Below are 15,431 nucleotides of genomic sequence, written 5' to 3' on the forward strand. Positions count from 1 at the left end.
ACTCTTCAGGACACCAACTGTCCGCTCAACAACAGACCTGAGTGCAGAATGAGCACTATTGGATCTGGCTGCTTGACTGTCATGTGCGTGATGACCGGGGATAGGCGTGATTAGCCATGGCTGCAATGCGTAGGTGCCATCACCTGCATGGGAATGGAAAAAAACGTGTTAGTCTGTTCATGACCCTTGTTCAATATAAGTGTTTGTTGCTTTTTTGTTCTTATTTATGCTAGCAACTATTGACAGTTTATTTACCTCACTTTTATAGGCTGCTTGTTCATGCTGACCTGTATATACTGATGTCTACCAACATTACTTTCAATACCCAGTGTTAATTGCTTACGTTATTTATATAACTTCAACGTCACTAGTTTGAGTGGTGCAATGTTTTTATTTAATGAATATTTCATCTTTTATGAACGAACTTTCTTTTTAATGTTATATGTCCCTATTCATAGGTTATGTATTACTCGATATTGTGTTACTTATGCCTGTTTTCTGAGTTATTTGCTTCCATTCTTTAAAGGGACACTGAGGAACACTCCATTCAGCAACTGTTGTCAGTAAAACTTGATTCTCTGACTCTTTCTGTCTATGGTGACGTTTGTCTTGCAACAAAACACGCATTTACTACTGATAAATTTGGATTAAAAATTCTTCCTGCCATTCGATTCAAACTTCTTAAGTCCTTGCTAAAAAGGGTGGGATGCCACTGCTGTGAAGTGAATAGCCTGTGGAATCAGTGACCAAAAATTAGTGTCGGTGCACACGTTTTACTTGAAAAATGTGATGGTGATGGTGAAGCCTGTATCTCGTTTGCTGGCCTTTTCTATTTTATAACACCTCATTTCTTAAAGAAAGTAGTCTTTTTGAGATTACAATGCCATACCCTATTGATACAGCCCAAATTATATTTGTCCTCAGTGTGCCTTCAACTTATACACAGTATTCCTTGCTTTATACTCCAAGCAAACATTTTTTGTTAACAGTCAAATGGTGCTCAAACTAACAAATATGCCTCATAAAATGAACGTGCAAAGCCTTCATACTGTTATGGAGAAGAAGAGGACAGTGGCGCGGGACGGAGCGCTCAGCCTGGACCGCAGCCATGAAATCATATTTCATCATGTCGTCCTGTTCCTTGGCTTGTGACCTCGCATCAATGTGACATCCATATGACATGGCAAGTGTTCAAGTGTTCACTGTGTTCATGAGCCACGTTCAATTATTTTTGCGAAATACATCTGTGGGAATAGATAGCATTTCAGTTGATGATCTGCGAACCTTCTTCGACATTCTTAAAGGCGTATTGATATCGCTGTTCAACAGCATAATCTCAAGTGACATGATCCCGGCGAACATGAAAGCGGCTATAATTACACCAATTCACAAAAGTGGTGCACATAATAGGTATGACAATTATCGTCCTATTTCAGTCTTGCCATGCTTGACTGAAATATTAGAAAAACATCTGCTGGTTACAATTACAAGTTTTTTAAATGAGTGAAAAATCCTGTCACCGCGTCAGTATGTTTTTGTGCTAGGTAAAGGGATGGAAATGCTTTTAGAGAACTCTTCTGACATGTTAAATCGAACTTTTGAACATAACCAAGTAGTGTGTGCACTGTTCCTAGATGTCAGCAAGGCTTTTGACAGCGTGTGTCGCAGTGTGCTATTGTGTAAACTGTGCAGGTTAGGTTTCCGTGGACTGTTTTTTTTTCGCTTTTAGAAAATTTTTTACAGCACAGAACGCAATACGTCTCGATTAAGCAGACAAACAGCGCTTCTGTGCTAATGAAAGCTGGCGTTCCTCAAGGTTCTATAATTATTCCCCTGTTTTTTAACGTCTAGGTGAATGAGCTTTCAAACGCTGTGCCTGTAGGCCTGTATCAGTACGATGACAATAATGTCCTCGTATCTCAGTCACCGAACTACTCTGACTCACTTTCTTCTCTTCAAGCTGCAGCAACTATTGCTATGAACTGGTTCTTTCACAGCCCGATGAAGAAGGTAGATTTAAGCCATCAGCTGTTCTTGCATGGATCTGATTGTTCTCAATGTCACTGTGTACCCCTGAGCTATACAACTACAGTGAAATACCTAGGAGTATACTTTGACAGTGCTTTTTCATGGAACGATCACTTATCCCACGTTCGTAAAACGTTCCAAACCGTCTCCTGTGTGCTTTACAACATTAGGTACCCCATGCCGCTTTCTATATGCAAAGTTATTGTAAACGCTCTTGGTTATAGCGTGCTGCGTTATGGCATAACGATTTATGGTCACTCTGCAGTGCGTTGCAAGTACAGGATCAACTCTCTCCTACGATCTTTGTTAAAAAATATCGGCTATGATTTAGGCCTTTACTGTAATTCAGATGTTTTTAAGGTATTTTCGCTACCTAATCTTGATCGCCTTTTCATGGAAATGATTTTCCTGAAACATTCTTGGTTTGGTGACCCACATGGTCTCTTCGACTGAAGGAACCTCTTTGTATTCCCCGATGGTGTACAAGATATGGAAAGCGAGTAAGAGAATATTACGTTCCCTTTTACTTTATCAGGTTGCCTCCATGTGTTCGTCGGGCAAAAACTGAATATAAAGTAACAAAGATGCTTCAATAGACTAATTAGTGGGCTTACGACGTTGTACACATATGCTTTACCACCTGTTATGTAAATCCTGTGATTTCATTGGTTGCTGCTGTATTTTTTGCACTGATCTGAGGTATTGTCATGCCATTTTGGTTTTCCTTTCTCGCAAATCATTCTGATGAGTTTTTTTTGTTTTTTACATGTAACATGAGTTTTCTGTCTATGTTTGTTTTGGGACTGTACCAATTTGATGTTCCGTAATTTTTAATGAGCATTTATGCCTCTGTGTATGTCTGCAGTTCCGTTGCCTGTCGGGCTCTGCCACTCAAGCCATATGAGGCTTTGGTAGGCCGGATTTTTAAAAATTTTTTAAACATTTGGAGCAATCAAGTATTATTATCATTAAACTTCTCTGTTAAAGCTACTTGCTGCTTTCACATTTGTTCAATGCAGTTATTTCCCCGCCACTCACATGCCTAGTAATTATTCACCAGACTGGAGGAAGTTGTGGTGGCACAGGTCATAGTGTACCGGGTGAGCACTCCACACGAATGAATCGTGAATAGATCCAGGGAATGTCGCATCCAGTGCCCTGATAAGCAGGTTTGCATCGCACACCTGTGAAGAAATGTGCACAAATGCTTTTATTATTTTGACTCAGTTTACTATAGTATGCCATACATGTTATGATGCAGATGTTATGCTTATTTATGCTATTACAGTAGATGTTATTCTTGAACAATGTTTATGACAAGTAGTAATCATAAGTTCGGCACACTTTTTTACTAGTGCCATGTGCAGCACTGCTCCTCCTGTTAATTGATTGCTTTTACATGTTCATGTCAGCTTACTTGCAAGTACTGACATCCGATAACACTTTGTAGTCCTCGCTAGGAGCAGTGCAGAGGAAATGAAACGAAATTGGAAATGAAATTTCGCCAATCAATACTATGACTACTACACCATGTACAGCAAAACGCATCATAAGCAACACACTCAATGCAACATATTTCCCATGTTTTCAAGACAAGTGCCTGGAACACTTGGTCGACTTGTGACTTACAAAATAAATTTCACTGTGAACGTGACGAAAAAGCACCAGCACGAAGCATCATAGCGTTAAAAAGTAACAGTAATTGTGCATGTCCTGTTTGAGAGCACGAGAGTTCTGCGTGTATCTTGCCCGTGCTAATTTTTTACTCTATTAATGTACAGATTTGGCTTCTTTACTAATGTAGACATGCACTGCTGAAAGAAGTACTCAGTCTAGTGCCTCATTTTTTTCTTCAATGCCACGTGGGTAATTAACACCCATCAGAAAGTCGGAACGACTGAACTCCTGTCCCTCTGCACATTGCGGGCATTGCATGTTTGTTTTTTGAAAGTCACGATCGAACCATTTTTTATGATTTCCACTGCGGTCACATATGTTAACCCGCTCTCTCCAATAGGTCATTTTCTCTTCATTGCAAACTAATGCTCGCGTAAGTGCAGCGCACCTACATACCGAAATACTCCTCAAAAAAGGCCCTCCAATCAGTGGTATCATCAGATATTCTTGACGCCGCGGTTAATCCGTATATAATCGCCTTGCACATGTTAGCATGAGGTCTCAGGAGTTCGCAGGTGCAATGAGCTGAAACACGGCTTACCCTGATTAACCGCGGCGTCATGAAAATCGGTCGACACCACTGACTGGATGGCCTCCTGGCGCTTCGTTCTTGACTTGTTGTTCCCCTCACAAACTGGCACATACCCACAAGGGGGATTGGCCATAACCAGGCGGTGACTATTTAAATTGCAGATTGCATATGGCAAGCGTGGGATGACCTAACAAAAATTGTGTAACTCTGTTTCTGTAGCAGAGGAGGTTGCAGGAGGTAAGGGCGACCTAACAAATTGAAAATTAGGTAAGGGAATTAGTAAAAAAGAGATTGAGAGAGAGAGAGAGAGTAGGAATTGCAAAAGGTAGTTACCCAAATACGATAGCTTATGATGGTGTGGGCAGTACGAAAGCTTATGATGGTAGACGTTTTGATTCTAGGAGATAATTTTGAACGGCAGAGCAAACATTCCCATTGGTATGGCCAAGCATAGAAGCGCCAAGGGACAGAACAACCACAGAAGACAGACGCAAATTGAGATTCTGCATTGGGACCTCTAATAGTCGCCTCCGGATCGATGAGTAGCGACGACAAAAGAGATGAAAGTGCTCTATTGTTTCCGACTCAGCACAATACGGACACAATGGAGAGATCGCCAGATCAGGCCTGTAGAGGTAAAAATTTAGTTGCGGCACCCGGCAACGAAGACGCGTAAAGGAAACTTCAAGTTTGCGCGATCGCCTAACAAGACTTCTAGGAAGCCGTCTACATGTCCATGTATTGGAACTTGTCTACTGCTCACGCCGCCTCGCGGCATAATAATTTAACTAAAGCTTATGAACAGTTGTACTACAATTTTTCTCAAACTGAGCAATAACGATCATTAAAAACGTGTCTTCAACAAGTTTGCACATTTTTTTCTGGAATGACTTTGCGCGTAAACCGGACTGGTGGATGTGCCTATCGATCAGTCTACTTGTAGCAGACGGGGCCGTTCTCCGAAGACGGCGCTAAAGAGATATGCGATTATTCTTTAATTATTGATGCTAAACTGTGCATGCTCCTCGAACGTGCTTGTCCAGACGGTCCTCTAAACATAAGAAAGAATACGAAAGACTGTAATCAATATGCGCGGAATGCGATACGGCTAATATACACTGCAAAAGGAAAACAAATGCGTGCCATTAAACCTGCTGTCTGCCGTACGTGGTACTCGGAGACGGCGAGAAACCTAAACACAGCAGCGAGCTTTAATCCTGCAAAGACTAAAATCAATTCACAACATGCCGGTGTGTTTGTTCTGAGAGAGTAGAGATAAAAAAGAATGTACGCGAAAGAGTTTATGCAACTAATATAACAACAGAAGAACACATTTGTTAACCGTCACGCCAGCCGTCTTAACGCCCGTCGAGGAACCCAACGACAGCGACGAGTATTAATATCTAAAATCAAGGTGCAAATGACGATGCCGGATCACGTAAACAGGCCACGTAAACAGACCTACACCGTCCGCTGCTGTAGCAAAGCTCTCACCTGCACGATTTTCTCCTGCGTGATTCACTGCTAGGAATCGCACGACCACGAAGATTAATTAGCCTCTAGTTTGCGTACCAAATAACATAATGGAATGACTCACATTTTTCCTTTCCTATACTCCGTGTGCAGTCCGACGCCCACCAGAGCACGACTCGTTCATCCGCGTACATCAGCTCCGCCATCTTTAGACAGCAAGTTAGCCTTCATCGATGTGGACTTCGGCGAAGCTAGACTGCTTCGTGAGAAATGGAACGCGTCCCAAGATGGCGGCTGTCCGGCTAGACGTCTAAGTAGCCGTCTACTTGGGAGTATTGGAACTTCTGACAGCCAATCAGAGAGGCAACATGGCGCCGACCGGCGAATGTGAATATCGAGAATGACCCCTTGTGGTTTAAACAATGCCTCCTGAAGAACATGTCTGAAGCGTCAGAGGTTTTTCTGCCCGTGGCCTCCGCGATCAGCTCCGGCGGCGCGCCGTTGCTCCGGCCATTCCATTCGCACGGAGAGAGCGTAATCGGAGAAAGCGGTGTGACTGCTCCTCTCGCCGCACCGTGGCGCGCGCAACCCAAGGCTCGCTTTCCCTGATGCGGAGGGGCGCAGAGGACGAAAACGCAGTTTTCGCAGTCTGTGTGCGACGCGCACTAGAAAATTATCGCACAGCACAAGTAGCTGACTGGTGCAATTAGGCAATTGCTTTTTTTAAATTATGACGCAGACTTAGGACCGGGGTGAGGCAGATCGTCATGAGAGCGTTCGTTCCACAACACGTAGGCAATTTTCTTTATTTCTGTAGCCGTGCATGGTTTCAAAACACGGAACATTTTACAGTTGAGCGGAGAGGATTATTTTAATTCTGCAGTTCTTTTACATATTAGTTTGGAACCTGAAATTACTTTTGATATATAGAGATCAAGGAGTTCTGTCAGTTTTCCTCTAGAAATGGTACAAGTGTGATTTGTACTTACATGCGTGTAATATATTTAGCTTTCAACGCTTGCAGATGCCACTGAATGCATTGTCGCACTCAAATGTTGGGCTTCCTTTTTGTAGATGGCTCTTTTGTGACGTGTTCAAATGTATCATATTATACCCCAATCCTGCTACAGCCCGAAAGAGGCTAGCTGTATCCCCAAATAATTAAAAGCCTGCAATGCATAAGGTTTTTTTACGATGTGTATGGTTGGAACCGAGGCAAATTTAGTCTCGTTTTTTTTTCGTGCGCGGCAAGCAAAAAAGAGGGTTTAAGGCGACGAAGCTACAGCTTGGCAGGGGGACAGATAAAACCATTTGAGGATAAATGACATTTTATTTACAAAGACAAAATCGGAGCCATATTGTTCGGCATCCGTTTTTACACTGTGTTTATTTTAAACACGGAGCACTTTTCTGTGCAGTGGCTTGCAGGCCAGCTTTTTGCGGTAAGCAGCCCTGTCTGTCACAGCAGCGCCGACGTTGGCTAAGAGTGGCCTCATGAACTTATCAAACACTACAAATAGTGTCCTTGCGGCGTGGTCATTCCTTGCTGGGCAAAAGAAAAGGGGGCACTGCTCTAGTAGAGGCAATAACAGTTCAGCCAGCTGCTGACGCACGTTGCTCTTTTTTATGTGCGGCAGGGCAATGTCAACAGCCTTCTTAACGGTCACAAGGATCGTGACAAATTCTGACTTTGGGAATGTTAGCCCACCACTTGATTGCAGGTCAATAAGCCCCATCAGCACGGGACTGGGTCCATCCGACTGGTGGAGCGGAGGGCAGAAGCTGCATGTTCTCCGCTCCTCAACTGCTCTCGCCACGAACCCTGCTACATAAGCGATGCTGGCATTTGCTATGGTTGATGGGGGCCGCTGCACTGAAATAGAACATACCCATATTAGTATATGGAGCTAGACATTCTGCAATGTATTCCCATTTGTGATAGCACAAAAAAACAGCTTTTGGCACTAACCTATAAGAAAAATCCACAGAGCAAATTTTAGACAGCATGTAGAGACAAAGCTTGTGCATAAACCAAATAAGACATTTATCATGTAGCCACTCAACGTGCATTCCCTCAAAATTTTCATAGTTTGGGCATTGATACCACTCAGTTGTTATAGACTTGACATAACGCGAAATGATCGCTTTTTGGTGGCACTTCACATGGGTGGAGTTGGTGAACGAGTGTGCACTCACGAGGCATCGCTTTCAGGGATGTGAAGAGCTCGGCAATGTGCATCACAAAATCTTCAGTTCCCGTGAACCTGAAACAAAAATATGCACACTATTCATATCAGCCAAATATATGTATTAGACAAATCGCTGTTGGCTGCAAAGGAACAGCACTGGTAGTCCAGCGAACCAGCCAAGCGTAGCTCTTGAGAAACATTTGATGCAAGATATACCTGGCTGGGGCAACTTGCGCTGTCTCGGTCGAAACATGCGTGGTTGCCTGTGCTGTTGCTTCAGCCGGAACATCAAGTTCGGAGGACGTCACATTCAGGGAGGCACCATGCATACTGCAATACATGTAAAACAGTTACCACCACTACTAAGCAGCAGCCCCATAAAAGCAAAAACTGCTTGTAACACATTGCCCATCGGCACAGCAGGATTTGCGTGCTCGTGTGTTCTGAACTGTAAACAATTCCAGTCAGCAGGCAGGCTACAACACTAGTAGGTGCTCGCATCGTGAAATCTTAGTTGTGCAAGGGCCTGAAATTTGATAAGCTTTTTATTTTGAAACAAGAGACAACCACGTCACAACCATGATCACTCGTCCCGGAGCTCAAATAACATGCACTTACCTCAAAACAGTTGTCCGTTTTCAACGTTTCAAGCTTGGGATGGGCAGAGGCAGCCAGTCCGCAAGATCCTCTCCAGGCTAAAAGTCACGGCTCTTGCATCCAGACAGTCGTTTCCGTCAGCCATTTTCCGCAAAGAACTGAAGAGGAGCTCGACGGGGTCGCTTGAGAAGTTCCTTGTTAAAACATAAAAGAAGCCGCTCTCGAGAATGTACTTAATGCATAGTACCGTAGATTTGCATGTCAGCAAGAGAGCTTCGTAGGTTTTAGCACTAAGAAACTTTTTACCGCTCCTTTTACAGGCATTGTAGAGATTTCAAGGTAGTCTGGGAACTCCTCCAGCCATCGTAGGCGTTCGTCGGTAGCGCAAAAAAGTGCATTTGTTCAGGCTTTCTCATATGCACATGTGCTGTTCGGTTGGCCACATTGTGGATGGCAAACCACTTCTGCATCATCTTCATAAACAATGTTGTTGCGTCTGCGTTCCTGAACTGTTCTGCCTGAGGGTGGTAACTGGGGTGTTCTTTCAAAAAAAAAGCGCCGAGATAACTTCATCTGAAAACAGCTGCACTGCTCTGCCCACATGCATCTTCTCAAAATTAGTTGGCTCTATGTGCTTCTCTGTCAGGAATCGAACTGGTTTCACAATCTCGTTTTTTTTGAAGGACATAGATGTAAGGTCGTCATGCGCTTCAGCTTGTTCGCGTCTCTTTGGTTTGTATGTTTTTTTTCTGTATTTGCACCCCCGAGGTCGCGTCGCCAAGACGCCAGGCGTCTTCGGGGGGAACTTTTGTTTATCTTTGGTTTGTGGTTCGCAGTCGCGTTCTGTACAGTTGCACCCCCGAGCCGCGTGGCCGAGAGGCCGCGCGCCTCCGCGGGGGAACTTCGGTTTGTCTTTTGTTTGTCGGTCCGAGCGGAGGCCGGGCGCCTTTGGCGACACACGGTCCGCGCGTTCATCACCCGGCTTTCGATGTGTTTGTTAACGCGGGTCAACTCCGACTTTGCGTGGAGAGAGCATGAGTGTGCCGGGTGTTGTTCTCGCACTGACATGGGAGGCACCATGTGTCTCCATAGGCGGCGCTTCGCGCATCATTTAGGGCACGGGTCTCCGAACGCCTTCGGCGAACCACACCCCGCGCGTTAGTTAGGTGGCTGGGTTTGCGCTTTTCTTTGCTGAACCTCGGAGCCACTGGTCGTAAATTGGCGCCTCTTCACGGAATGGGTTTCCTGACATGGCGGACCGAGGCCCAGACGCGTCGGTGTCCCAGCCCCGTCTGCTAAACATCCATTCCCAGAAAGCTGGGGGAATGTGGCGTTGGGAATGTGGGGGTGCCGAAAGAATTATTGCTTTTGGGAAGAAACCCTGTGACGGCCGCGAGCTCTGAGCGGGGGCGGCATTTGAGGCCGGAGCTCGGTAGGAGAGGGACTTCCTCCCGCATGCTCGCTTAGGACAACGGACTGTCCTAAGTCCAAGGGCGGCCCAGCTCAGTTATTCTGTATCTATGCTGCTGTCATCATTTTAACTGCACTGTACTTTTTATTGTTGTCATCAAGTGTATAATTAAATCAGTTTTCTCAGTTAATGCGGCCAATTCGAGAGGTTTATTTGGCGAAGCAGGGAATCGGGACCTACGAAGAAGAAGAGAGAGAAGGAAGCGAAGGAAAGCAAGAAAGAAAAAAAATCTTTACTATAGAGCTGCTTCACAAACTCTCCAGTTATTGGCTGACTGCCATCTGTCATTTCCCCGTCCAGAAGAAGGCTTCGCACGTTTTTTTTATAATAGGACATTGGTCAAAGGACAAGAATAGGCTTCTTTCTGAATCACATGGATGACTGACCACTGGCTTGAGGGAGCCATTGCCCAGGTGACGCATCATTGTGACATTAATCTTGTGGTTATCCGTGACGATCCGGACAACGTAGAGGCCACACTTTTCAACTTCAGCGATCACTTCTTTTGTCAGCTGATACAGGAGCTTGCCACTTAATTGGTTAGTGAAGAAAAAGCCGCAAGGAATTTTGTACGACGTGGACAGGCCTGTTGCAACGAAACACAGCACCTTGTTGGCAAGCACGATGTTGTTTACATTCTCTCCTTTCCAGCGTCTTCTCTCACAGTTTGCTGACCAAAAAAGCAGTCAATTTTATGTTCGTAGATGTATTTAGAGCTTATAGCCATTTCATCCACAATAATTGAGGAAAACCGCGCTTGCTCTTTCAGCTGCCCCACCTCTTCCTTTAGGCGTTCTTTCATTAATGGTGTGATCCTACTTTCACTGTTGGATTTGCCAACATAGCGAAGTAGCGTGTTTTTGAAGGCAATTTCAACAGTCCTCTGTTGCGTATGTAACGGTATGTCTTAGGGGACAAGTAGTACAAAACTACACATTCCCGGACAAAGTCTGGACACCACACGGGCCGTTGCCTTGACGCATTGGCGATCTGTTCCACTAGGCAGTCTTCTAAGCAGAAGTGGGCTATGCCGACCTTGTCCAAGCACTTTCTGAACGCCGAGTGGAGAGTGTGGTTTTCAAAACCACTGAGCATCTTTTTTAGGCGGTTGTTTTCTTGCTGCAGTCTCCCGATAGCATCTGCTTTCCTGAACAATTGCACTCTCATTCAGTTTATATTCCTTGAATCCGACTGCTTGCGCGGAACAAGGTCATCGGTAGTTTGCGTTCCGCAATCAAGTGCCTCACTAGACTGCTGTAATTCACCGACTGCATCTTGTGCACTTGGTTTCTCATATCCTGCACCTTTAGGAGTTGCTTCTTCATCTCGTACCAAGGGTGCATGAATCAGGCTATCTTCATACACTACAGGAAACGAGCAGGCAGAAGTTGCCGAATGGCCTGTGCTTTTTTCGCGACCACAGGCTGAACCAGCAGCTTCATCAGGGCCGCTCGATAAATTTGATGTTCTTTCTTGGTTTGGAGTAGAATTCTGCGTCAATCGCTCCAACTTGCGTCTTTTTTGTGGCTGTTGTGGCTGCATGTAGCTTGGGTAACCCGCGAACACCGCTCGGAACAGCATCCCCTTTCAGGCGCCGCAGCTATGTGGACCCCAAAGTATACTCCGAATCTAAAAAGTGAAGGCTGCAGACGACACTGCTAGCAGACTTGTCATTTGGGACAAAATCTTTTCTTGATAAGGCCCTCAGCCATGCTTGGCGGCGATCATCATTCGCGGGAAATTCGTTAAAACTTATTCGAAGTTTTTTTTTCCTATAAGAGTGGCAGAAAGGTTCGCAGCAGTACATTTATCTGAAAAATACAGAAGCAGATAGGATTGTGGTGCGAAGCTCATGACAGAGAACCGATGCAGTTTTCATCACACAGCAAATAATTTAATTGCGGGATCACATTAGCTACACGAAACCACTCGCACCTACCAGGAACACATGCAACATAGCAAAACAAAGTCCAGCAGAAAGTTCTCGCTTCAAGAGCAAAAATGCAGAGCTCAGAACTTCTGACTCCCGTGGTGGCGTATAAACAATGCACGACCGCTTATCGTAATTAATTATGTCGTTCGAGCCAGAGAGAGCTTCGCGTTAAAGTAGCTGCCCAGTACTTTAAAAATCGAGTGAAAGGCACAAAAAGCATACCTGAGTTTTGTCATACAGCGCAACACAAAAAAAAACATTCAGCACGATGGCATGCAATCTGGACGAAATGTTGCGCGGCAAAAGCCTCGGTTGCCCCAGTCGGCTTTTAGACGACCACTAAAGCTGCATGCAAATGCAGTCCGTAACCGTTTAACAACGTACCTCGACTTCTTTGTAGCTGCAAGAAGGAGTCGAAAGAAATTAACTTCGTATTCACTGTTCTTCTGCGTGAAAACGTGCCAACAGGGTTGATGTCGCCACTGAACTCGCAGGCAGTGCCGGCCAGGCGAGGGCCGCTTGAGCCTTGGGCTAAGGTCGCCACCTCGCGGCGTGTTACGGAGTTAGCATAATTACACCTCCGCTGCGCTACGCGCCGAATGGGCCGGCCTGAGCAACGGCGCGCCCGCCGGAGCTGATCGCAGAGGCCACGTTCTGCCCGCCGTAGAGCGCGCGTCCGCCGTATGACGGCGCTGTCAGATGACCATCTGACTGAGGCACGAGAGGCACGGATTAAGCTGGAAGCTCAGGTCGCCGATTTGATTAAAAAGGAGGAGGATAATGCCACCCTGTTGAAGCGAATTGTGGGCGAGATGAAAGAAGAGCGGGAAAAGCGGACCCAGCTAGAAAAACAGGTTCAAGCGCTCAGGTCGCGGCCGGCTGGTCACCCCAGTTCGGAGAAGTGTCAGGTGGGGGACGAGGCTCGTCGATCCTACAGTGCTGTAGCGCAGCGAGCATTGAGTCAGAAAAATGAGAAAGAGATGAAATAGGTTAAAGCGGGCATGGAGACTCGCGACAATAGCGTACAGCGGCAGGAGAGTCAGCTAGAGCAATCCGGAGGCCAACAAATGGAGTTAGGAAGCGAACGTTTAGGGCGCAGGAGGGTTCTGGTGGTCGGGGACTCGAACGTAGCGAGGGTTGAGGGAGGCGTTCTGACGGCAGTGAAGGCGGACAGGCGAGTGCAGGTGGAGGCTCAGTCGGGGAAGTGCATGGTGGATGCAATAGCCAAAGCCCGGGAGGTGGTGGTGGGCAGCGTGGATGGCGAACACCTTGTCGTTATCCATGCTGGTCTCAATGATGTGCTGCAGGGGAGGAGCCAGAATCTTGAGACGCAGTTGGAGGTGGGGATGCGTAGGCTTAGAGAGGCCTCTGAGAGTGTGCATGTGACCATATGCACAATCCCAGAGGTCCAGAGGCAGGCTCGCGAAACGAGAAGGAGGGTCGTTGAGGCTAACCGTGTAATTAGGCTATTTAGTCGACGACTAAGATACGGGGTGATGGAAGTCAACAGGGAAGTGTACGAGGTTAGGCCCCACCCTTTTGCACAGGATGGCATCCACTACAGTGGTGCCACTGGCAAGAGGGTGGGTAGTAGGATAGGTCGCCAGGCAACAGCTTTTTTGGGGGGACCCAGAGCTCTGAAGGAACCAGAGTAGAGAAGGAAGAATTAAGATCAAAGGCACTATGGAACCATAGAGGAAGAAAGAGACGCAAGCGCCAGGGCCAAGTTAATTCAGATATAGGTTTCCTTAACATGCAAGGTGGCAGGAATACGCTGAAATGGGAAGAAATAGAAGAACAGTTAAGGCAGGAGGAATTAATGGTATATGGTTTAGTGGAAACACATCTTAGAGACATGGAGCAACCACCCTGTAACCCAGACTACGCATGGGAATATTGCAATAGAACAGAGGGCAGCAGAAAGGGAGGTAGAATTGGGGCATTCATTCATAAAAGTATGAATTTTCAAAGGGTTAGACTGGGATGCAGTGAACATTTATGGGTAAAAGGAACAGTGGCAGGCAAGCAAACACTCCTTGGCTTTGTATACCTGTGGACAGGGGTTAATGCCAAAGAGGAAAACAGGAAAATGTTAGAATGTATTGCAAGCGACATTGATGAGCTAGGAGGACAGGGCGAGATAATTATATTAGGCGACATGAATGCACACATAGAAGACCTGGATGGGTACACGGATTCGAAGGGAAGCATGCTGCAGGACATGTGTGGCAGGCATGATTTAGTTGTATGCAACCGCACCGAGAAGTGTGAAGGGCTGATAACATGGGAGGCGGGGAGTCTGCACTCGACGATAGATTATGCACTAAAGTGACAGAGGATGTATAATAGATTAGGGGTAATAACATAGATGAAGATGGTTCCAGAAGTCTAGGTAGTGACCACAAGCATATCAAGTTGAGCTTCAGAAGAAAAAGCAATGTAGGACTGAAGCGAGATGAACAATCAGGGGCAATGTTTACTCAGAAAAGCAATTAGAAGCAGCAGCCAAACAAATCGAGAAAGTAATTTTTGAGGATAGTGAAACAGAATGGACTTATACCAAATTATTCGATTACTTGAGCTAGAGCTAGCTAAGGTGCGAGTAAAGCTAAAAGGGAAAAGATGCAAACCCAAGAGTTGGTGGGATGAGGAGGTCAAGAGGGCAATAAAGAAGCGCCAGGAAGCGTCCAGGGAACACAGATATCCCAAGAAGAGGGGGAACCAAAACCCGAAGTAGACAGAAAATGGGATACCTTCGTAAAGTGTAGAAGGGACGAATCCTATTTGAATAATGAGAACATTAGAAGAAAGGGTGCCCAGTGGATGTCAAAAGTAAATAAAAAGGATAGAAAAGCAGCCCAAACGTTCTGGAAACATCTAAATGCAGTGAGTAATAAGACTAGGCTAGAACAAAGGTTTATTGTTACAGATGAGGCTATTCGACTAGAAGGAGATGAAGCAATAAAACACATAGGAACAAGGATGACGGAAAATGTACAGCAAAGCACGTGGTACATAATTTATCGAAGGAGGATAGACCGGTTACAGCAATAGCTTCACTTGAGCAAGGAGAGTGGGAACGGGCAGAGAAGAAGGTTCCTAGTGGCACATCAACAGGACCAGATGGTATCCCGATAATGTTGATAAAGAAGTTAGGACCAAAATCCAAGCAAACATTAATACAGGTAGTGAACAAAATGATAGTGGATGAGAAAGTCCCCGATGAATGGCGATTAAGTAAAATGAGCATGATATATAAGGGAAAGGGGGACAAAGCAGACGTAAGTAACTATCGTCCCATAACATTGACATCTGTGGTTTGCAGGGTGGTGATGCAGATTATTAAGGATAGACTGCAGGCTTGGGTGAAGAACGAGGGGGTGTTAGGGGAACTACAGAATGGGTTCCGGAAACAAAGGAGGTTGGAGGACAATCTATTTTCATTGACACAGTTTATAAAAATTGCGGAAAAGGAACATAGGCACTTATGGCTAGCATTTCAGGATATTAGGGGAGCCTATGACAACATTA

At 45.5% G+C, this 15,431-nt stretch overlaps 1 protein-coding gene across 1 annotated transcript; it reads right to left on the reverse strand.

The window, feature by feature from the left end:
• Positions 1-7,101: 7,101 nt before the first annotated feature.
• Positions 7,102-12,370, reverse strand: LOC144104361 (uncharacterized). Its single transcript, XM_077637314.1, has 4 exons — positions 12,285-12,370; positions 8,116-8,229; positions 7,907-7,974; positions 7,102-7,583 (listed from the first exon to the last, which is right to left on the reverse strand). The coding sequence occupies exons 2-4, from the start codon at positions 8,226-8,228 to the stop codon at positions 7,102-7,104; spliced, it is 663 nt and encodes a 220-aa protein (XP_077493440.1). The 5' UTR covers position 8,229; positions 12,285-12,370.
• Positions 12,371-15,431: the final 3,061 nt, after the last annotated feature.

The sequence above is a fragment of the Amblyomma americanum genome, chromosome 1 (genome assembly GCF_052857255.1).
Source record: "Amblyomma americanum isolate KBUSLIRL-KWMA chromosome 1, ASM5285725v1, whole genome shotgun sequence".
Classification (NCBI taxonomy): domain Eukaryota; kingdom Metazoa; phylum Arthropoda; class Arachnida; order Ixodida; family Ixodidae; genus Amblyomma; species Amblyomma americanum.